Consider the following 26,051-nt stretch of genomic DNA (forward strand, 5'->3'; position numbering starts at 1 on the left):
CTATTTGCAGGTGTACAGGATTTCAGTGTTTTATATGTGAAAGTGTACAGGATACCAGTGTTGTATATTTGTAGGCCTACCGGATGCTGGTTTTGTATATTTGCAGGTTCACTGGATAAAACAGTTGTATGTGAGCATGCTTACAAGATAAGGGTATCTGATGTAGGTGTTTCTATATTTTTCAGGTTTACCAGATGTTGGGCACTACTGTAGAAGCAATGTGTGACTTGCTGGCAGCCTTCCAGTAATTCGATGTATACAAAGACAATAAAATGTTCAAACAAATTAGTCCTTTTCCTGGTCTAGACTTCTTCCTTAATGATTAGGCAAAACATGCTTATCAATCAGTCAAGACTTTACCTGAATAGATTTTGTAAATACATCCAAAAGCTTGGTGGATTTTAGTTTCAGTCCACTCAATAAACCCTGCTTTGACTTAGAATTAAATACAATAATGATGTATGTGCCAGTCAAAAGCAATAAAAAAAATCAAATTAAAAAGTAAACAGTGACCATAACTCTCTGGGGCCCAAAACACAATCTCATGAATGGTCTCTATAAACTCTTCATATATACCAAGTTTGCTCGCAATATGTCTACCCTTACTATGTTATTCAATACCAAGTTTTCTATTAATAGTAACCTTGACCTTGATTGTAAGGGCCTCAAATGCAATCCCATGACAGGTCTCCATAAACATTTCCTATATACCAAGTTTGGTCACTATATGTCAAACCTAGCTAAAATAATACATAAGATGACTGACGCTGCCCTCCCACCAGTCAACCCAAACAATGACAGTCATTCTGATAACTTGTTTTTCCCTTGGTTAAGAATATAAAAATGTGCTTGTCAAAAGAAATAAAAAGAAAATTTAACAAAAGTCAATCAAGGGCCATAATTTGTATTTTAATAGGGTTAAAATGTAATCTTATTACAAGATCGTCATTATAAATTGTGCAAAGTATTATGTCAATTGAATGAAGGGTATAGAAGTTTTTTGTTAAAATCTAATCTTGCCCTAAAACTTTAATCTGCTCTAAAACTTAAAGTTCCTAAGTCAAACAGGGGCCATAACTTGTATTAAGGATAATTTGGTGTTCTGTAATCTCATTGTGTGATGTTCCTGAACAACTGTGTGAAGTATCAAGCCATTTGAATGAAGGATATGGAAGTTATTTATAAATATCCCAACCTGTCCTAAAACTAACCAGTTCAATAGTCAATCGGGGGCCATTATTTGTAAAAAGGATAATATGGAGTCATCTAACCTCATTATGTGATGGCCCTGAACAACTGTGTGAAGTATTAAGTGAATTAAATGAAGGGTATTGGACTAATAAGTGAAAATCCCAACTTGCCCTAAAACTTGAACTGGACGCCGACGCATGGGCGATCAGTCTAGTCCTGATATAAATATGGTGTTAATAACTTGTCCTTAAAGCAGTGTGTAAAATATAAAGTTCACTTCCTGTGATGCCTTAAAGCAGTGTGTAACATATAAAGTTCACTTCCTGTGACGCCTTAAAGCAGTATTTGACATATAAAGTTCACTTCCTGTGACGCCTTAAAGCAGCGTTTGACATATAAAGTTCACTTCCTGTGACGCCTTAAAGCAGCGTTTAACATATAAAGTTCACTTCCTGTGACGCCTTAAAGGAGTGTGTAACATATAAAGTTCACTTCCTGTGACACCTTAAAGCAGTGTTTAACATATAAAGTTCACTTCCTGTGACACCTTAAAGCAGTGTTTAACATATAAAGTTCACTTCCTGTGACACCTTAAAGCAGTGTGGTACAAAGTAAAACTAGATTATGGTCTTGATTTATTCATAGTTTATTAAGTGTACAACAACTCCGAAAAAAAGACAAACAAAATGTACAATATGCGAATGAAAAAATGTCTACCATAGTACACAGGGCAATGCAAATATTGAAAAACAGAGCCTAAAACAGTTTTCCAAAATATTCAGAGGTTGAAATGCAAGTTTCTGTCTAAGATTAATCTTATTGTTCTGTTGCAAAAAGCATGCGTTCGAACTGAACTTGCCATGAGTCAGGCTGTGTCCAGCTGGACATGGGCTGCAACAGTGATGCAATATTGGTGAACTCAGAAAGGTAAAGCCATTCAGTCTATGATCATCATTATTAGTACATCATCTCTGATCTATTTCAAATACTGAGAGTACTGACTGTGTTTTGGCTTTTGGCTTTCTTTATTAAAACATGAGAATCACATAAACAACTCAAATGAATACAAATTAGTAGTTTTGGTCAAAATTCAACAATACATAGAAAGTTATACAAGTGGATTTAGTATGGTAGGTGAATTTTACAGGAATGTGTTCAACAATTATTATGCTCTCTTGAGCTACAACTTCAGCAAATGATTAAAAAGAACCCGACTATGAGAAATGTTGTATAACGTTTAATGATGAAAACAGTGCTTCAATTTAACAAATGTGTTTGTTATTTTATCGCATCATTGGCATTTATGTTGATTTTTTTATGTAAGGTGACCCAATCAATTTTGGTATAATTTGAAAGGGTATTTTGTTTGCCAACAAAATGTTGAATTATGAAAAAAAATGCTAAATGACAAAAGTTATTGCAGTTTGTGAATATTCTTTATTTCCAATGAAATCATTTGTGAACTGACCCACTAATAAATTTTGTCAAGGCCAAAAAGCTAATTTGACTTATTTGTTCGAGTATTACTTTTACAGCTTCTTTTTCTACACATCAAACCCTTTTGAATAATACCAAAATCCTATGGGGTCAGCCGCCATCCAACATACACCTGTATATGGGGTCAGCCGCCATCCAACATACACCTGTATATATGGGGTCAGCCGCCATCCAACATACACCTGTATATGGGGACAGCCGCCATCCAACATACACCTGTATATGGGGTCAGCTGCCATCCAACATACACCTGTATATGGGGTCAGCCGCCATCCAACATACACCTGTATATGGGGTCAGCCGCCATCCAACATACACCTGTATATGGGGTCAGCTGCCATCCAACATACACCTGTATATGGGGTCAGCCGCCATCCAACATACACCTGTATACGTGATAGTTAAAATATTCACACACCTGTACATGAGATGCCTCAAGTATAAAGATTAATACATTGATAACAGTTAATTCAAAACACAATCTGAAAATAAAATTACTTTCAGTACACAGTCAATCAGTTTATATACACAGTCAACACTAGTTAACATACAGTTCTGTAGTCACAAAAAGCTCAGAATTAGTTAAAACAATCTACCTAATTTATGAAACAAAAATAAACTATTTTTTCACAAACATCTGTTTCAGTGTTCATTGTAAAATGGCTAGATTTCTCATCAAGGTCTGAATTTAATAATTTCCTGTACATATGTTGCTTTTAAAAACAGCATATTAGACAAATTTGATAAAATCTAATTAGGAATCTATACCTTAAAAAACCTGCTTCCAGACAAGTAAACATGTCTGTAAAGTGTAAAATGAATATTTCTGAGCAAGTTGTGAAGAATGCTGAACTATACCAACAGCTGCTGCAGATCAGTTCTGTACAATTAGAGCCATTCTTTCATTGAAAATTGGTATGTTCACTGTACAATTGTTGCCATACATCCATAGACAACACTGAAGTGCCAATAAAATACTTCATATTTATCACTACACATACAAACAAGCTGACCCACCCACACATCCTAAAACTGTCTAATCATTAATGTGATGCACACTGCACCCTCTGTCCACCTGGCCCTTCCTCTTCATCAGAGTGGTATGCCTCCCCATGGCGTCCCCGCCTGCGCTGCTCCTCAGGGTCAAAGTCTACGAGGGAGTGCTCCTCGGCCCCGTCTGGGACAATGATCTCTGATCGGGGAGGGAAACACTTCTCCAGCTGGGGGATCTTGTCTGCAGGGATGGTTCCGCTCTTCGGGAATATGACCTTGAAGCGAATAATGAGACGGCCCTTTGTGAATGGGTCCCGGTGCACAGGCATACCCTCACCCAGCACACACTTGATATCATCATTCTTGATTACCTCACCTGAAAAGCAAACATATAGTGGATAAGTGTTTGTTTCAGTGTAAAATAATACTATATTTCACCGAATGAGAAAGAGAAGTCATATTTAACAAGTGGTGTAGGCTCCAGCGAAATAATTTTCAAATTCGGAATAGCGGTGTTCGGGATTACCAATTTTTCGCAAATGACAGCATTCGTGAATTGTAGATGATGTGAATTACTAAGTCATGAAGTTTACAATGTCGGTTACATGTTACCAATACGATACACTTGGTTTGAGTTATCTTTATCATTCGTATACAAAAATAGGTGTTGATTTAGTGTTTAATAATTGACAAATAATTCGTTATTATACTTCTTTATTTAAACAACATAAAACATTTAAAATGAGAGCAGATGTATGCATTCCAATTGTTCGCTCATTTTCTGACATCAATGTTTATAACATAGGGGTGCACAATGTCATTCTTTAACAAGTGCTAATTGTCCTCCATTGTCACCTGAAGCTGATGCCCGAGTGCATTCGCAGTATGGTGTGTAAAAAACCTGACACAATCAAGTGCGAAATAAGAATTGATAAATAGGTGTGAAAAACGAAATCAGGAATGAATTTTTACTTCGGAATAGCAATTATTTTGGAATAGCGATTTCGGAATAAAGAACAAAAATTTAGTTAAACAAAGAAGGAGTAAAATCGGGACCGAAAAATAATTTTGAAATAGCGATAATTTTGGATCAACGGTGTTCGGAAAAGAGGTGTTCAAATGTAATATAATATTAGTCCAGGGTCTCTATGGTCTTATGGCAGTCACACAGGGCCTCCATCAATTGAAGTTACTCACCAGGGAGACAAGAGATAACGAGTGATCGTTTGTCCAGGGTCTCAATGGTCCTATGAAAGCCACACAGGGCCTCCACCAACTGTAGCTCCATGTCCATAATCAGGTCAGACCCGTTCCGCTTAAAGCGTGAGTGCTCCTTCTCATCAAGTACAATGATAATGTCCCCCGCCTCGAGACCTGGTTCCTGGTCCCCCTCACCCGTGAACCGGATATTCTCTCCATCCTTCATACCTGTACATGTCAAAGATGATTCATTGTCCAATTACTTTTCAAATCTCCAATTGCTTGAGAAAAGAATCGAATCATCCCAACATGCTGTTTTGGCCTTTGTTGTGTGACCGTGACAAAAGACGATCTAGTGTGCCTTACATTGTGTTGGTTTGTACAAAGACTTTTTGAAACTAATGCACTTATATAGAATATACACAGGAAAGCACTATTTGGACAACTATGACAAGCTCATCTCTAGAGGGCTTGACAAAAAGGTCGAAATATACACATAATGATATATAAAGAGACATAACTCACATACCTTTATCTACATGGACCTCAAGTATCTTGTGGTCTTCTATAGTTTTTTTGCCAAGGCAAGTTTTACAGCGGAGTTTGGGGTTGATTCTCTCCCTTTTGCCTCCACACTCGGTACACACAGACTGCATCTGTTGTACCATCCCCGGACCCAACTGTCGTATATGAACCTGTAACATAATGGGAAAACAGTTTAGGATTGATTCTCTCCCCTTTTGCCTCCTCCCCCACACACAGTCTGTATGCTGTACCACACCGGGACCCAGCCATCTGTCTTATATGAACCTGTGACATATTGGGGGAAAATACAAGGATTCTGAGTGCTGAACTAATCTGTGTTGTAGTGTACTTGTGTGTAACAAATTGGTAATTAGTTTAATTTCACTCATATCTTCTGATTAAAGGAAATAAGATAATGCTTTTTCTCTGTGTGTGTTTTTTTCAAGAGCTTGATTCCATTCTTAATTTTTAATGCTGGAGTTTACACACTTAGTAATGTCCTTCTCATCTTTCTTCTAATGGGATAAAACAGACTTTTTCTGGGACTTTTATTCATGGTATTTTGGGTTTTATGTTTCGTATTTTAAAACATATCTGATTCTTTCAACAAGTTTAAGAGTACCAAAGAAGTCTCCCTTGAATGGTAAGGAACATTTTCTGGGGTACTGACAAGTACTTTTAGTGTATGAAATATTCATACCTGTATGCCCTGTCCTTTACATGTTGGACATTTCTCTACTGCTCCCTCCTTCCCACCACGCCCTGAAACACACATAGCAAATACAAGTTAGACAACAAACTAAAAATCAAAACTGGCAACAAAATCACTGGGTGCCAATATGGATATTTATATATGACCCAGAAATTGAAGCAGTATTTTAGTTCTTGCAAGATACATTCAAGTGACGATATAAAGCTGACAGACGATCATGTTTTTGCATCCAGTCAAGTTGCAGATATTAAATCCTCTTACCATTACTAGTGTGTGTTCAATCAGACCAATGTTAAATTATCAATTATGCAACATTAAAATTAGGCACTGATCGATCAATATTCAAATATTTTCATGCATGTTATTGTGCAAACACTTCCAATTTTACATATTTGCTTCATTGATTAATAACTACAAATTGTGTATGCATTATTTAGTGATTTTCATTCTTTCAGCTTAAGGCCACACCAAATTGATTTCTAGATCATAAGAATTTTTTTCTCTTCCTTATTGGCCTTCGGACTGCATCATTAAAAATAAATCAAATTTATTTTTCATAGAGGTTATTTTACCGTCGTATTTAACACAAATTTGACGCTTTTTCTCACAATAGTTAGTAATTTGTAACCTATAATCGATAAGCCTTACACTGCTATCTATCGATTAACTTTGCGGAAGAAATTTTGTCATTTTTCTCCATTAAATTTGTCTAAGATTTCAGCTGATTTTGCAATCAATGCCTTCACTTCAGTCACAATAGAACTTATCTCAATTATTTTGAAAACCGCTAAAACTTTCACTTTTGAGATACACTCTTACTCCCAAATAATGCCAATTATAGTCAATTGTAACCACGTGATTTCAATTGACTAGTGCATAAGTAGTACCACAATTAAAACAACTCTTAATCTTTGGAAAAAGATTAAAAAATATCGAAAACAAACGGTGCTTATGAAAGATACTGTCTTTAATTCAAAATAAATGTGCTGCGCATAAAACACGGTATTTCTACCTTATGAGACAATCGTTGATTTCCGTAAATCTTTTAGGACTTTTAGCTACAAAATACAAGGTTACCATCTTGTTATCAGTAACTGATACTTTTTCATGAATGCACTATTTAGTAAGTAGCTAAAGGTTTATCACTTGTAATTTATGTTTGTCACACTCATAATAAATATGAGTATCACTTTAAAGCGTTCGTAAAAATGAAAACTTTTGTCAGCTGTCTTATATCACTGGTTTCCAGACATTTTTGCAAAAAATGGCTCAATCTAAGACATGCAAAAATGGTCAAGCTGTGGTGCAGCTTTATAAGAGATGGCAGTTAACATTTTTAACTTAACCGCTGAAGTGATGTTTAACTCAAAACATTCCAGTAACTTATTAAGTGCAGATCATTGAAGTTTATACATGCCAAGACTTCTCACTTTTCCAGGAGTCTCTTGACTTTAATGATTCCAAATTTGGTGATTTTGTTTCAACATTGCTAGATTTTAGAGTAAAATACTGGAATTTCAGATGATTTTCTTTCTTAATTCAATTTAATTTCTGAAGCTTGTTCTTTATTTAATTTTTCTCCAGCTTTTGAAGTGCAGATTTCCTGAAAATGTATATTAAAACACTTACCATATATTCACTTTATTTTAAGCAAAGAGATTAAATTTGGATAATTATAGGAAATGAGTGACATACAGTCAACAAAATTAGACTTTTGGATGAAAAAGTTATATACTATTGCAGTGCATCAAATTTTTTAACAAGCCCTGCTTTTAGTCGAACACTGGGAATAAATAAGAATGGGTGATCAAATTGTTTGATTAAAATGTTCTGATTTTCATACGTTAATTTGTTTCTTTGAAAGCAAGTCACTTAGTCAGCATTCATCATACCACATTCAATGGTGACAACGATTAAAGAAATTTGATGATGAAAATTCTCAAGTACATTAATTATTTGAAATTTTCGTGACGTTTTTATCAGTTTTTATTCAGAAATTAAATGACATTGCATAAACATTTCTTATTAATGTTCATGTATTTTGTCAAGGAACAAATATATACATATTATACCAGATCGCTTGTCGCCCACTGGAATTAAGTAGGATATTGCTTGATTTTTTCTGAAAATCTGATAACCTAGAAATCAATCAGGTGTGTCCAAATGTATCATTTCAAATTTAAGTGTGTAAAAAGGTGAGTATCAAATTTTGAAGAAGAAAAATTGGCCAAAACAGTCTAAATACCAGTTCTAAAAGATACATTTTTTAATTATTGATTACTATCGATAGTCCACAAAATTGCCGAAGACAAACCTTCACACTTGGAACAGATAACTTTCTTCTTAAGAGAGAGTTTCCTGGTGGCTCCATTGTATAGGTCTTCCAGAGACACCTTAAGTGGGTGGATCACGTCCTTCCCCTTCTCCGGACCCCTGAAATTGGGCATAGACACTGTAAACAACCCACCTTTCATACTTTCAGGACAAAGAATTACTGCTTTTATTTATAACAAATATATATGTATATATTGATTGATTTATCACTTCACACTACCATGCGTTACTTAATAGCGTTACTTTATAAATTACTGACATATTATTAGTTAAATCTTATAATTACCTAAAATGACTCAGTAACCAACCATAAGCAATTGACAGGTTTCTTTTCAGTCCTTCTGCCAGTGTTATTCATTCAAGACTGAATTTCTAATGTTAAGATGACAATGTCCATGGTGTCTCACCTCTGTCTACCTCGGCCACCACCGAAGAACATGTCAAAAATGTCCATGGGTGAGTGGAAGTCGAAGCCCCCGCCCCCACCACCACCACCACCCTTAATGGCTTCCTCCCCACCACGATCATACGTCTCACGCTTCTTAGGGTCGGACAGGACTTCATACGCCTGACTGATGTGCTTGAACTGAAATTCGAAAAAGTTAAATTAAGGCAATCATTTTTTTTTTTGTGTGTTTCGTCTACAGATGAAAGACTTGATAGATATACATGGGATGAATCTTAAATGTTTGATGAACAAGTTCAAAAATGGACTGCCACCTAAGATTTTAACACAAAACAAAATACCTGTCTTCCATGTGCACTTAAAATAAAATAATGATAAATGTATTAAGCATGTTTTAATGCATGTCTATTTAAAAATAAATGTAGGGAAACAAAAAAAAAACCAGAAATAACAAGTCAACATTTTCCCCAGTAATTTCACTCGCAAAATAACGTAAATACATGTACTTTAAAATTCAAATTGCGTTTTCCAATTGTGTGAGTGCTTAATCTGAGTCCTGCAAGAACTAATTGGGCTGTAATAAAAATTATGTAAATTTACTCACACTCATTTGTTTCTCTCACCATATTTTCCTCTTTGCTGTCCCTTTAGTTTAATAAAACCTTAAAAGGAACCCATTGGAAATCGGTATATTGTACTTTCATTGGATATCAAAGATCAAACGATCTATCACAATTTACATAACATGTACTTTGTGTCAACCTTAAATCATTGGTCTTAAACTATTCAATTAACATTTGATGGCAAAACTGACAGTCTCACCTTTTCTGGGTCTTCTGGGTGTTTGTCAGGGTGGAATTTTAAAGCCAGCTTTCTGTAAGCTTTCTTTATCTCTTCTGGTGTAGAGCTTGGCTTAACTCCAAGTTCATCATAGTATGCAGTCTCCTTCACCATTGTGGATTGTTTTAAAATTTACTTTAAATCTGTAATATTGAACAGTTTGAATAAGAATATTTAACACCAGATTCAGCCACAAATGAATGAATAAATTAACAAACTATTAAGGTATTCCAACGCTAACAACAAGAAATTGGAACCACAATGTTGTATTTCCAAAAAGTATGTCTATTTTTACATCATTTATGCAACGTTTTTAACCAATGCTACTGTTGCATAGCACAGGTAGCTGTAATGTTGACAGGACTGACTCTATTGCCATGCCTACCTCCTCTCGCCCCCCCCCCCCCCAAAAAAAAAGAAAAGAGTAAAAAAAATAAAGACCTCATATTATTAAGAACATGATAATTAATCACAAAATCCTTAGTGTCAACCAAAATTCCATGAAAACAAAATTCCCTGTCACCATGGAGATTTTGTTAAGCTCATAACTAAATTCTTAGTTCTAAATTCTTAGTTCATAAACACCATCCGAATCAAAATTTCACTGGTTTCATCAAATAAACACATGACAAGAGTATGTAATCTGGCAATAAAACAAAAGGTAAGGTTAGTTTTGTATTTATTTGTTTTCTACTACTGTTCTTGTTTCGGATACTCATATTCAGATATGGATGTCAGAATGCCTACCTATAACTATCTCTCTATTTTAGTTACTATGGATACTAACTTGTGAACAAAAACTTAAATCAACATTGAAAAGATTTATAGTAAACCATTTCATAGATTCTTAGAATTCATAAATATATTGATTAATAGATTTCAAAATATAGAGGAAATAGGTAAATTGCAAATACAGCAAATTTATCTATGGTTTATACAAGTATACCAGGTACTTTTTTGGCACAAATTGAAATATGTTTTCTTTTTATTTACTGTTTAAACCAGTATTCGAAATGTATTCAAAATAAAGATACAACACACCTTTTGAAACAGGTTTATTTCTTGTCTGAATAAAAGAGATGTTTTTACTGCAGCTTACATTAGAGATATATTACAACAGTAAGTAATTCGAATTCCTACGAAAAATAACAATACCACCGAGTCTGACAGCGACAAAGGAAAAGTTTAACACGCTAGATTGACGATTATCATGGATCATTTAAATCAATGTAAAGAAAGGATCGAAATATTTCTCGCATAAGAAACCAACCTTTTACTTTGTAACAGTAATAAAGTATCGTCTGTAATGATCAGTACTTTCGATTCGTTAAAATAAGCAACCGAACGCCCTCGAGTTTTCTAGAAACATGCACTGGTTAATCCTGCTCAATAATGACAAAGTAGCCACAGCCGGGAACCATTTAATTTAACCCAAAGAAAATAAAAGGCTACGCAAAAATGATTTAAACCCATGGCACCCGTTGCTTCCCTTTATAATTATGTACAGAGCAAGATTTAAAATAGACTTTTATGGAAAATCCAACAGTGTGGGAGCATTAATTACTGTTAGTGCATATCGAGTTACAATTGTATTTCTGAACCAATTCTTCGGCCACTAAATGGAGACATATGAACGGGTTTGTTTATTGTTTATTTGAGTTTATCAAGGTCTGCCCGCACCCATTGGCTGCATTATGGCTTGACCCCGCCGTGACGCCATCACGACTTAAATTGTGTTTAAATGCCATAAATGACATGAGGTAGAAGTGACAGCAATTCGCAGTCAAATCCAGGCATTGGAAGACTTGAAGAAACAGAGTGAGATACAAGAAATCCGGGTGCGATACCCTAGCTCTTTGCGAAGAGACCTCTTGGTTCTTTAACGTGCTCGGTGTAAAGCACCAATACACGGGATACAACTTTCCTGGGTTGAACCAGTACTGAGTACACCACTTTCCCAAGCACTACCCTTTAAATGCCACGCGCCAGGCAAGGGAGCTACTTGTACCAGCTTTTAACGTCTTTCGGTATGACGCGGCCTGGGATCGAACCCACGACCTCCCGCTCGGTAAGCGGACGCTTAACCACAAGGCCACGGAGACGGTCATATGAACGGGTAGTTGTGCGTAAGCTTATTATACTCGCACTCGGGTACGTAAGGCCATTGGGGGGAGTGCTTCGATAAGTTTGTTTGTCATTCTCGGTTTTTGGAGCAGAGTGCACATACAGAATGTAAACCTGGTTAAAGCCTACTTAGTTCTTTAACGTGCACCAGTGCAAAGCACTGCCACACGCGGGTCCCCCATTTAACGTCTTCCAAGGAAGACGATTAGTATATTTTTAAATGGTGCGGCGGTGGATCGAACCTGCGATCCCTGTATTGACAGTCAAGTATGTAACCACTTTATGACGGATTCGACACACTGGACGAGTAGGCAGACACAGCCGTACTACTATCTAGGGGCGGTGTGGCGAGCGTGCACATGCACTAAAATGCAGTTGTCTAGCTGTCTTCTTCCGAGGCCGATTTTTCATAACTTTCTTTCTTTTTTTCTCTATACTGATACTGGAAGCTGACGGAAGTATACATGAAAGTACCATTTGCAGGTTAGAAGTAGAATTTATTTGTTAAATCTGGCACCAAACCTACCGTCCCAGGTAAAATCCCGGTCCGAGGTTGTCGTTCTCCAACACAATTTTCCAGATTTTTTTCATCCACTTCCTGATTTCGATCAGCGATCTTCGGCGGCCTTTTTGAAATGTCATCAATGTAAACAAATGTATCATATCGAGGAGAACATGATGCTCCTTTTATATTTGATGACCTTTGTAGATCTTTTGAAGAACCTCCTGCCACAAAATCTTAATGTATCTGAAAAACACCAGTATTGGTCTGCAATTGGTCTAACAGTGACTATTGTAACTATATGAAACTCCTGGGAACCATCTCCAGGCTGCATACTACTAACTGACATTACAAAACAAAGGGTATTCTAAGTAACATAACAATTCCCTTCCTGCCTAACTCGAATGACGTCGAGTCAACTGAGGTCCGACTCATAAAAAAACAGCACACTAAAATGTATCTATGCGGCACCTCACATCCTGTGATAAAATAGTCATATGGGATCATCGAGCGATAGTTGGCGACATGTGTGACCAGTGGTACCACACCGACTACCAGGACGTCCATACATGCAGCTACAGCATTCTGAACGAAGAAAGTGCTATCAGGCGGAACTGCATTATTTGCAATAACCATAATTACTCCACCATCTTTTTTGATCTCCATTCCACCTTATCTGACAACCCATGTAGTTAATAAGCACAATAAGTCTGCCAAGCCCAGACCCGACACATAAAACCTCAGCACGCCTCCAATTCTCATCATAAAACGGCTTATTCAAAGAAGTCGCACCAACTGCGAGTCAATTAAGAAACAGGATATACATGTGATTGACAACATCAAGCCTGCATGATATTATAATGGCAACAGAAATCTGGTTTTGCCCATCTATAACCGACAACAAGATATTTCATTCTAGTGAGGTACGGGGCGATCTGGCGGCGGCGTGCTATCATTGAAGCCATCAGAGATACTCTAATTAGTACAAATGTACCAGACCTAGATTGACATGGTTGGTTAATGTTGGAGATGTATTTCCCCAAGGCGTTTGACAACGTTTCCCACAGTCTTCTAATTCACAAGCTGAACCATTATGGCATTCAGGGACACGCCAGCCATTGAATCAAGGCTTTCCTGAGTGGTCGTTCTCAGTCAGTAGTCTTTAAAAGGTTATCGTCTGACACAGCGAATGTGGTCTCTGACGTTCCACAAGGCCCCGTGCTTGGCTCAAGCCGTTTTCTTTATTACATCAACGACTTCTACCATGTATTCAAGACACAATACACCTCTTCGCGAACGACACTATCGCCAACGTACAGAAAGACCTCGACAAATTTTGAAAATGGGAAATGACGTAAAAATGGCTCTCCATCTAGACAAATGCCATGTCATCTGCATCTCCCAAAAGGAGAAAACAACGACAATCCCCTATGACTTTTGCCTTCACAACCAGTCTCTTCAGCATGTAGAATCGGCAAAATATCTTGGAGTCGCCATCAGCTAATCCCTGGACTGGGGGCTCCAAGACCTCAAATGGACCCCATTACAGGACCGCAGAAAGATCTCCCGCCCAAACTTCTTAAACAATATTTCAAACGACCTAGTTGCCATCAACAAAACCAACCTTCTACTACAGTCTCATCCCTCCCGACATCAACACAGTCCTTCAAGAGACCACAATGTACTACAAGCTACCGAAAACAGTTTTTAAGCCCTCGAACTATTAAGGAGTGGATCTGTCTTCCACCAGACATCGTATCACCAGGCTCAGTTGAAGCCTTCAACACCCAACTATTCACCCTCTAGACTCTCAAACATACTTGTATTTTTATCCTTAACTATATTCATACTCTCCAGTTTCTTTCTTGTGTTATTTTGCTTTATTGCTCTGGCAATAATATATTCAGCTTGTTTCATGTGGCCAGTATCTGGAATCTCCATTTGGGAAGTATAAAGAATAATTGACATATATATCGGTATACATATTTGGCTTGATAATCGTTCGAGCAATTTAAATCTATTTAAGTGTACCCACTTCATCTAGCCTCAGCCTCAGCGTACATTTTCTCTTTTTCTCCAGTCTCAGCTAACATTTTCCCACTTGCTTTAGCCTCAGGTAACAGTTTCCCGCTTGCTTTAGCCTCAGCTAACAGTTTCTCAATTTCTCTAGCCTCAGCCTTCGGTTTCTCACTTTCTTTAGCCTCAGCAAACAGTTTCCAGTTTCTTTAGCCTCAGCTAGCAGTTCCCCACTTTAACTAGCCTCAGCTTACAGTTCCCCACTTTATCTAGCCTCAGCTTACAGTTACCCTATTTCTCTAGTCTCAGCTAACAGTTTCCCACTTGCTTTAGCCTCAGCTAACAGTTTCCAGTCTCTTTAGCCTCAGCTAGCAGTTCCCCACTTTAACTAGCCTCAGCTTACAGTTCCCCACTTTATCTAGCCTCAGCTTACAGTTACCCTATTTCTCTAGTCTCAGCTAACAGTTTCCCACTTGCTTTAGCCTCAGCTAACAGTTTCCAGTTTCTTTAGCCTCAGCTAGCAGTTCCCCACTTTAACTAGCCTCAGCTTACAGTTTCCCACTTGCTTTAGTCTCAGCTAACAGTTTCCCACTTGCTTTAGCCTCAGCTAACAGTTTCCCAATTTCTCTAGCCTCAGCTAACAGTTTCCCAATTTCTCTAGCCTCAGCTAACAGTTTCCCAATTTCTCTAGCCTCAGCTAACAGTTTCCCAATTTCTCTAGCCTCACCTTACAGTTTCGCACTTTCTTTAGCCTTAGCTAACAGCTCGCTTTCTTTAGCCGTAGCTAACAGTTTTCCACTTTCTCTTGCCTCAATTAACATTCTCTTCTTTTACTCTTGCATCACCTAAACAATCATATTTTAATCTTGCCTCAACCAACATGTCTCATCTTTGTGAGTGGATTATTTTCTTTCTGGTTAAACTTCTTTTCCATTCCTGAATAAAATTTATTTTAGTAATGATTTTCAACAATTTTAACTATGAAGTAATTCGTTTAAATATTTGTAAACCAAATAATCATATATACACTGTCATTTTCAAAACGTATTTCAAATGTAAGCTCAATTATATTTATTTGATGAAATAGAGGTACATGTAATAAGACAATAACACGGCCATGCTTTTTGCATATTTGCATATTTGGGTTACGTACAGTTTGTGCATTATATCATTCATACTGTTATAAACAATGGAATTTTCAGGTTTTCACATTTATTTATTTTTTTCGAAGCTTTGATATATCGGATCCTACGGTTCGTAAACAAAGCAATAAACCCCGTAGCCTACGAGTTTGGGGACATGTCATTAAATACTCATTAAATGTGTCCAAAGGTTAATAATAACGGTAAAGGACATATATACTTTGTTGTTTTGTATCTTCATGTTTCATTTTTCTTTCATACATTTGTGAGTTCAATTTTTTTTTTTTATGAAATATTTTACAGTTTTATTTTACAAAAACAATATTGGCTAGTCCACTTTGATCACGTGATCCTTCATGGTACACCATTGAAACCTATTCCAAAATGACGTTAAAAAATACGCGTCGTAAACAAACATATCTTAATTGCAGTTTTATGGATTTAATCCTCCACAAACTAACACAGAGTACATGTGCATATCACCTTATCCGAGAACATACAAACATACAATCGATCTACCTTAATTTTCTAATCGAGTAACTTTGGTCCGCACATTGTGAAACTGCATACCAATTATGTTCACAAATGCTATGGTCTAAAGAAATTGCAATGCACACTGAAAGGTCATTGCATAGTGGGGTCGTATTCATAAAGTATCTTAAAAAATGTGAAAAACACTTTTTTTCCATTTTGAATTACAAAAACAACAACTAATAATGTCCTTACACCAAAAAAGCCAGAAAAAATAATAAGTCCATGAGAATAAATTCGATGAAAAAGATAGACTTTCGAAAATATTCCTTGTTAAATCCGAAAACAAATCACTAAGAAGCTTTATGAACAAATCATATGAAGAGTCTATGGGTTAAAATCACATATTCACATGTGTACACCTATGACCTAATTCCTTGCATACCAGGGTATATACATATATCACAATCTGTAGAAAACTTTGCATTCGCCATTCCTGTAAAGTAGTTTGTCTATGATTGTCTTCATTTCATATTTGATCAAACAATCATGAGTCATAGTTTAACTTCATATGAATTGCACACTGATTATTAAGTGCATTCTCCGATAAAGTAAACTGAACTCTTGTTAAATATTTCTACTATAAGTCCAGATGTATTCATATTTCCGGTTACCAACCTAACTGTAGGGCATATAAAACCAATAAGAAAGTGCCTACGCCATAAATCCGGAGTACATATGTACCAATTCTGGGCGGGGCAGGGAAGGTAGGGGGCTGAAACCCTCATCATGTACCATAGTGGTTGAAAACAATTCCTTATTTCCGAATTGTTCTTAAATTACAACGACAATATGAAGATGATAAATATTAAAGACTTTTTAATATAAAACAATGGCTTGTGGCTTTTCTATGGAAATAAGAAATATTATCATATGAAAATAGGACTTTGTCCCGAGGACACTGATGTCCGTCACATGGGCAAATAATGCGCCCAAAGTTGATTAATATGCATCAATACATTACCAGTAAGACTTGCCCTGTTTATGTTATCCCTATTAAAGATATGAAATGAAAAACTGTTTTAGTAATACATGTATTGACATTGACCTTGACCCCCAGATGTACAACTTCACATGCAGACTAACATCACATGCGAACTAACACCACATGCAGACTAACACCACATGCAGACTAACACCACATGCGGACTTACATCACATGCGGACTAACATCACAAGCGGACTAACACCACATGCAGACTAACACCACATGCGGACTTACATCACATGCAAACTAACACCACATGCAGACTAACACCACATGCAGACTAACACCACATGCAGACTAACACCACATGCGGACTTACATCACATGCGAACTAACACCACATGCAGACTAACACCACATGCAGACTAACACCACATGCGGACTTACATCACATGCGGACTAACATCACAAGCGGACTAACATCACATGCAGACTAACATCACATGCAGACTAACACCACATGCAGACTAACACCACATGCAAACTAACACCACATGCAGACTAACATCACATGCGGACTAACATCACATGCAGACTAATATCACATGCGGACTAACATCACAAGCAGACAAACATCACATGCGGACTAACACCGCATGCAGACTAACATCACATGCAGATTAACACCACATGCAGACTAACATCCCATGCGGACTAACATCACATGCGAACTAACACCACATGCAGACTAACACCACATGCGGACTAACACCACATGCAGACTCACATCTTACTGAAGGTTTATGAATTAACATTGTTGTAAATTGCTGTGACTCTAAAATGTTTGGAGATTCGCCCGTCAACATAGATTGCATCTATAGTTTAAATCAAGGGCTGTAACTATGCACGTATTGGTTGCAGTGAAAACCCGCGTGCACATCTTCTGTCATTGTTCACTGTCGCATCTACACTTCGGATATACGCACAACACAAGAGTGAATTCCCTATAGGCTATTGTTTTACTAAGTCAAGGACCATAACTCTGCACTCACTTGGTGCAGACACAAACAAAATCTCATGTGCACAACTTAACATGCTGATTACCTTCTTGCAAACATTCATCATAGAAAGCTGAACATATATGTTCTGATGTGTAATGTAAATTGATAAGCCAACTCGACAATCAGATTCGATAGTTACATGTATACTGTCCTTTTAACTAGGTCGACTAAAGGTTTGTCGAGCGAGCACAGTATTCATTCACTAATTTTGCTGTGCCTGCAACATATATGCCTATTACAAAGATACATGTTAAAAGCTTTCATAAATCAAAGCGTTTAAAGCGTCGAATGGCTTTCGGCCTGCAACGTTTTGTAGTATAGTCATGTAATTAAAAAACATAATTATTAACATAAAAAATCTAAAGATAGTATATGCTCGCTCATAATTTCATTCGCGAAAACTTTTAATGTTGATTCTCAATGAGATCATGCAGTATAAGTCACTTGAAATGTGGAATACGCCAAATAGTTACTTTTAAGGTATGGAGTTATTCTCAATATCAAATAAAACCTTATCTAGAGCTTTGGTTCAATATTTAATGTACGGATAAAGCATTAAGGATTTTTAACAAAATCTACTCTACAGTTCATTAAATGTACTATCAGTATGCCAGCTAAAACCAAATGCATCCCAACGAAATGCATTGGACATATTAATTAGGTCTATGTTTAACGCCAAATACCTCTGGATCGAATCAACCACATACTATTTATTCCCTGCATGTTTGGTGTACATGTATCTCAATAATGCCCTTAACATATGTCACTCGTGGACAAAATGAACAGATTTATATCTTTATTTTTTTAAATATGCATATGCATTATGCTACATGCTCAAGATATTGGACTGAAATTATTGATACAAGCTGAGAAATATTCATATATTTCCATTTCATTCGGCATTATATGACTATGACACAAATTGTAGCAGTTCGATAGCCTGTCAACGCTTTACGCGATTTGGTTTGAATGGTAAAAGTGTATAATATTAATTTAGTAATGGTTAAAAGGTTGTTAGTTTGTACTCACACAATAAAATGGTTTTATTCGACACACGTTTTACAAACACAAGTGAAAACTAACAATCTCAATTAAAAAACGTCAAGTAATAGCAGATTAAGGCAATTTAAAGCATAGAAAAATACTTATGAATGAACTATAATCACCATAAAACTGATTGTAGGAAAAAATGAAGTATTATAATTTCATTTAAAACATTATGAATTTAGCATTTAATTGCATCATAATACGATCCATATTTTTTCCGGGTTTTAATGACTTCTCAGAGTTTATTTCCGGGGAATAAACCTGTCCGAATGCGATTACCTACATTCTATTCTTAACCACAATGTTCATGTAGATATTATCGTTCCTCGGCCGAAGCAAAATCTAAATGTATTTATTTCATTTAGTACGCGTTCATTTTGAAACTATTTGCGGATTCTGCTTTTAATATTACGTTTAGCAATTGCATTATATTACGCAAAACGCAGCTTAATCGCATTATGTTAACTGCATAACGTAGATTGAAAGCTCATTACAGCGCTATTTATAGCAAGCTAATTAATATGCAGAACGCAGTCCGTAGCTGTTTGTTTACTAGGTAGTTTCGATGTAAATGTTAATGTAAATTAGGTCGGTGACCACCGCAGTTCGAACCGCGCTGGGGTTGATACGCCCGTGCGCGCATTAATTCACCAAAGGTTAAAAATGTTATGTCGATCTGCCGATGCGATTTCCGAGATACGGTTATAAAAGTCTGCAGGCCTAGCGGCCTACAGCCTAAAAATGATTTTTTGGTGTTTTGTTTTAAACAAAATAAATGCCACAAAAAGTTCATTCTTGTCTGGTAATGTAAAAAAAATAAGTTCATTAACATTCAATTTCAAGTAAACTTAAGCCAATGAAATGTTCCGAACTGCAAGGACAAGTGTTAAAACAATGTAGAGCTTTGAACAAGGGTGTCGTTTGTAATTCGGTACAGGCAGTAAACAGCAATTTACATCAATTCGGAACTGCCTTAAGTTACTCATTGTTACACATATGATTTTGAAGCTTACTAGTTTGTGTTTTCAAAAACAGGCTGAATATGCTGGATCTACGTTTAATTGTTTACATTTTCACCGCATTGTTTATCCTCGTGCACCGGATATTGTCTAATACCAAATACACAGTGGTTACGTTCAACTAATTGCTTTTTTCTTACGAGAAACGTAACTTTTTTCTAACGTAACGTCGTTGTTTCAATTTTAGTACATAAGTGGAGCTTTCTCCCCATATGGTGAGGATCGAAAAGCCCTATAAATCAGTGTAGTCGTATCTGCAAACTGGCCAATTGACTCTAGAATATATCAGAAATCTATTTAGTGGTCTGTGACCTTTATGACTCCGTTGCTTTATCTAAATGAAAATTCTCTTTTGTAAAATGTGCAAAGCTGTTTATAACGCCTGGACACGTATGAAAGAGTCTATTCATTATGGTGGCTAAACAATCAACCTACGAGGAACATAATGATTTAAATAGGAACAAAATAATTGAATTCAATTACGATTTACAAAGGATAAAAGGTTTCTGCCATAAGGTTGGCTAAAACATGACCGACTATATACATCTAAACATATTTATTGGCAGATGTCATTTATTCTTCATGAAGTCATAAACTAATATATCGATCACGCGCTCCCTTCCCCTTAAATAAAGTATTCTTTTAAGTCAACATCGGAGTAAAAAGGAATAATATGTCAACATGAGGGGCGAATTTCAAAAGGTTGTGCCCCTTAGCTACGCCGCCCCCTCTAGCTTCAATTTCTGGAACCTCCCCTGCCGTTAACATATAGGAGGTAAAATGATCTTTAACAAAACATGCAACTTAAATAAAGATCAAATGCTCACAACCAAAAACGAGCTTAAACTATATCCCTAACTTCCTCCTCAATTTTTTTTTGGTAAACACGGTATTGTGCATTTTCTATTTGTCGTGCCATCTAAAATATGCTTAAAAGGTTTTTATGATAAACGAAACAAACACGGCATGTTTGATCAAATTTGTTCTAGTGTCATATGACTACTCGTGATTATGAGTTCATAATGAGGAAACTATAAAGTAATTTAATAGAGATTGTTAGTATGTACATTTGTACTTCTTTTAAAAAATCAATGGTTTGATGCGACTGAATTAAATGTATTGGAAAACTTGAAAAATACTGCCTTCGCTGATAACCACCAAGTATTGAACATCGTGTTCTGCAGAACAATTTTTCCAAAGTGTTCTAACTTATGTATGATGCATAGTACATGATCGTATAACATTGCGTTTTTTTTTGTTCACTTACTGTAAGTGTTGAGTACCGTAAGGGTCGGTCTGGGTTTCATACCGTCAGGGTCGGTTAGGGATGCGTATCGCCAGGGTCGGTCAGGGTTGCGTACCGTCAGGGTCGGTCCCAGGGTGCGTATCGTCAGTTTCGGTCAGGGTTGCGTACCGTCAAGGTCGATCAGGGATGCGTACCGTCAGGGTCGGTTAGGGTTGCGTACCTTCAAGGTCGGTCAGGATTTCGTACCGTCAGGGTCGGTTAGGGTTGCGTACCGTTAGGGTTTCGTACCTTCAGGGTCAGTTAGGGGTGCGTACCGTTAGGGTCGATCAGGGTTGAGTACCGTAAGGGTCGTTCTGTGTTTCGTACCGTTAGGGACGGTACGGGTTGCGTATCGTCAAGGTCGGTCAGGGTTGCGTACCGTCAGGGTCGGTCCGGGTAACGTATCGTCAAGGTAAATCAGGGTTGCATACCGTCAGGGTCGGCCAGGGATGCGTACCGTCAGTGTCGGTCAGGGTTGCATATTGTAAAGCTCGGTCAGGAGTTCGTACCGTCAGGTTCGGTAAGGGTTGCGCACCGCCAGGGTCGGTCAGGGTTTCGTACCGTCAGGTTCAGTTAGGGATGCGTTCCGACTGGGTCGGTCAGGGTTTCGTATTATAAAGGTTGGTCAGGATTTCGTACCGTCAGGGTCGGTCAGGGTTTCGTTCCATCAGAGTCGGTCAGGGATTCGTACCGTCAGGGTCGGTCAAGGTTTCGTATCGTCAGGGTAGGTCAGGATTTCGTACCTTCAGGGTCGGTTAGGGTTGTGTTTCGTCAGGGTCGGTCAGGGTTGTGTACCTTAAGAGTCAATAGGGTAGCGTACCGTCAAGGTCGATTAGGGTTGCGTACCGGAATTGTTGGTCAAGGATGCGTGCCGTAATTGTCAGTTAGGGTTGCCTACCGTAAGGTTCGGTTAGGGTTGCGTACTGCAAGGGTCAGCTGGATTTGTGTCCCGTAAGGATCGGATATGGTTGCGTATCTTTAGGGTCGGTAAGGGTTGCGTACCGTTAGGTCGATTATGGTTCCGTAACGTCAGGGTCGGTCAGGGTTGTGTACCTTAAGGGTCAATAGGGTAGCGTACCGTCAGGGTCGGATGGGGTTGCGTTCCGTAAAGGTCGATTAGGGCTGCGTACCGAAAGTGTCGGTTAAGGTTGCGTTCCGTAATTGTTAGTAAGGGTTACTTACCGTAAGGGTCGGTTAGGGTTGCGTACTAAAAGGGTCGGTTGGATTTGCGTTTCGTCAGGGAAGGTAAGGGCTGCGTACCGCCAGGGTCGGTTAGGGTTGCCTACCGTCAGGGTCAGTTAGGGTTGCGTACCGTCAGGCCAGTTAGGGTTGCATACCGTCAGGGTCAGTTAGGGTTGCCTACCGTAAGGGTAGTTATTTTCCCTTTTTTCGCCCAGCACGCTTGACATGTTTTCGGATTTTCGTATCTATGCATTTTCGCAGCAAAATGGCGAAAACACGAAGTAAACGTAGGTAAGAATGTCGAAAGTCAACGACGATCTATAGACAACTGATATCTTAACAGGCAATGGTGCTAAATGATTTGTTTCCCCTTATATGCGCGCGCTTGACTACACACATTAAAACATCATCAAATGAAAAATTGGTACGGTACCGTGTACGGGCGGGTTGTAGTAAAAGTAGTTAGGCTTAAAAAAATTGTTTGGTTAGGGTAACATCCTTTTTAAATATAGGTAGGGTAGGTAGGCTTTTTTTTTATAAAACTTTATATAAGAATGTAATTTTCATTATTGGAGAAGGTGTTGAAGTTACCTTGTGGTTTTAAACTACATATTGAAAAGCAATTTTTGTTTTTACTTTTTGTTTATAATGAGGAAAAGACATACTAAAGTAGCTGATGAATAAACATACACATAAATGTAGGATCTAGAAATACTATTGTTAAATAATTAAATATGAAACAAATATAAAAGTAAATATGAAACAAAAAGTGAATATGAAACAAATGTACAAGGTGTTCAATGTGATAAATACCATTACGAAACAAAACAGTAGGTATTTGGAATGAGCACAGGATAAATTATGTCAACAATAGAAAGAAACACTATGTAACAATATGCAGATAGTGTAGGATGTCTAAGTATAGTCAATATACAATGTACACTATATAACAATATGCAGATAGTGTAGGATGTCTATGTATAGTCAATATACAATGTACATTATATAACAATACGCAGATAGTGTAGGATGTCTATGTATAGTCAATATACAATGTACACTATATAACAATACGCAGATAGTGTAGGATTTCTATGTATAGTCAATATACAATGTACACTATATAACAATACGCAGATAGTGTAGGATTTCTATGTATAGTCAATATACAATGTACACTATATAACAATACGCAGATAGTGTAGGATGTCTATGTATAGTCAATATACAATGTACACTATAAAACAATACGCAGATAGTGTAGGATGTCTATGTATAGTCAATATACAATGTACACTATATAACAATACGCAGATAGTGTAGGATGTCTATGTATAGTCAATATACAATGTACACTATATAACAATACGCAGATAGTGTAGGATTTCTATGTATAGTCAATATACAATGTACACTATATAACAATACGCAGATAGTGTAGGATGTCTATGTATAGTCAATATACATTGTACACTATATAACAATATGCAGATAGAGTAGGATGTCTATGTATAGTCAATATACAATGTACACTATATAACAATACGCAGATAGTGTAGGATTTCTATGTATAGTCAATATACAATGTACATTATATAACATTATGCAGATAGTGTAGGATTTCTATGTATAGTCAATACATTGTACACTATATAACAATACGCAGATAGTGTAGGATTTCTATGTATAGTCAATATACAATGTACACTATATAACAATACGCAGATAGTGTAGGATGTCTATGTATAGTCAATATACAATGTACATTATATAACATTATGCAGATAGTGTAGGATTTCTATGTATAGTCAATACATTGTACACTATATAACAATACGCAGATAGTGTAGGATGTCTATGTATAGTCAATACAATGTACACTATATAACAATATGCAGATAGTGTAGGATGTCTATGTATAGTCAATATACAATGTACATTATATAACAATACGCAGATAGTGTAGGATGTCTATGTATAGTCAATATACAATGTACATTATATAACAATACGCAGATAGTGTAGGATTTCTATGTATAGTCAATATACAATGTACACTATATAACAATACGCAGATAGTGTAGGATTTCTATGTATAGTCAATATACAATGTACACTATATAACAATACGCAGATAGTGTAGGATGTCTATGTATAGTCAATATACAATGTATACTATATAACAATATGCAGATAGTGTAGGATGTCTATGTATAGTCAATATACAATGTACATTATATAACAATATGCAGATAGTGTAGGATGTCTATGTATAGTCAATATACAATGTACATTATATAACAATACGCAGATAGTGTAGGATGTCTATGTATAGTCAATATACAATGTACATTATATAACAATACGCAGATAGTGTAGGATGTCTATGTATAGTCAATATACAATGTACATTATATAACAATACGCAGATAGTGTAGGATGTCTATGTATAGTCAATATACAATGTACACTATATAAAAATATGCAGATAGTGTAGGATGTCTATGTATAGTCAATATACAATGTACATTATATAACAATATGCAGATAGTGTAGGATGTCTATGTATAGTCAATATACAATGTACAGTATATAACAATACGCAGATAGTGTAGGATGTCTATGTATAGTCAATATACAATGCACACTATATAAAAATATGCAGATAGTGTAGGATGTCTATGTATAGTCAATATACAATGTACATTATATAACAATACGCAGATAGTGTAGGATGTCTATTTATAGTCAATATACAATGTACAGTATATAACAATACGCAGATAGTGTAGGATTTCTATGTATAGTCAATATACAATGTACACTATATAACAATACGCAGATAGTGTAGGATGTCTATGTATAGTCAATACATTGTACATTATATAACAATATGCAGATAGAGTAGAATGTCTATGTATAGTCAATATACAATGTACAGTATATAACAATACGCAGATAGTGTAGGATTTCTATGTATAGTCAATATACAATGTACACTATATAACAATACGCAGATAGTGTAGGATTTCTATGTATAGTCAATATACAATGTACACTATATAACAATACGCAGATAGTGTAGGATTTCTATGTATAGTCAATATACAATGTACACTATATAACAATACGCAGATAGAGTAGGATGTCTATGTATAGTCAATAAACAATGTACACTATATAACAATACGCAGATAGAGTAGGATGTCTATGTATAGTCAATAAACAATGTACACTATATAACAATATGCAGATAGTGTAGGATTTCTATGTATAGTCAATACATTGTACATTATATAACAATATGCAGATAGAGTAGGATGTCTATGTATAGTCAATATACAATGGACAGTATATAACAATACGCAGATAGTGTAGGATTTCTATGTATAGTCAATACATTGTACACTATATAACAATATGCAGATAGAGTAGGATGTCTATGTATAGTCAATATACAATGTACATTATATAACAATACGCAGATAGTGTAGGATTTCTATGTATAGTCAATAT

General features: G+C 36.5%; 1 protein-coding gene across 4 annotated transcripts; it reads right to left on the reverse strand.

The window, feature by feature from the left end:
* Positions 1 to 1,819: 1,819 nt before the first annotated feature.
* LOC128222126 (dnaJ homolog subfamily A member 1-like) lies at positions 1,820 to 11,107 on the reverse strand. Of its 4 annotated transcripts, none has more exons than XR_008259076.1 (10): positions 10,969 to 11,092; positions 10,740 to 10,764; positions 9,681 to 9,841; positions 8,860 to 9,038; positions 8,433 to 8,551; positions 6,107 to 6,168; positions 5,411 to 5,576; positions 4,879 to 5,109; positions 2,939 to 4,057; positions 1,820 to 2,834 (listed from the first exon to the last, which is right to left on the reverse strand). XR_008259076.1 is itself a non-coding variant. In XM_052930994.1 (9 exons), the coding sequence occupies exons 3-9, from the start codon at positions 9,810 to 9,812 to the stop codon at positions 3,732 to 3,734; spliced, it is 1,215 nt and encodes a 404-aa protein (XP_052786954.1). In that variant the 5' UTR covers positions 9,813 to 9,841; positions 10,740 to 10,764; positions 10,969 to 11,092; the 3' UTR covers positions 1,820 to 3,731. The 4 variants fall into 4 exon arrangements, 2 of the variants coding, with proteins under 2 accessions (XP_052786954.1, XP_052786955.1); XR_008259075.1 differs by having other exon boundaries at positions 2,905 to 4,057; XM_052930994.1 differs by having other exon boundaries at positions 1,820 to 4,057.
* Between the last annotated feature and the right edge of the window lie 14,944 nt (positions 11,108 to 26,051).

The sequence above is a fragment of the Mya arenaria genome, chromosome 16 (assembly GCF_026914265.1).
Source record: "Mya arenaria isolate MELC-2E11 chromosome 16, ASM2691426v1".
NCBI classification, from domain to species: domain Eukaryota; kingdom Metazoa; phylum Mollusca; class Bivalvia; order Myida; family Myidae; genus Mya; species Mya arenaria.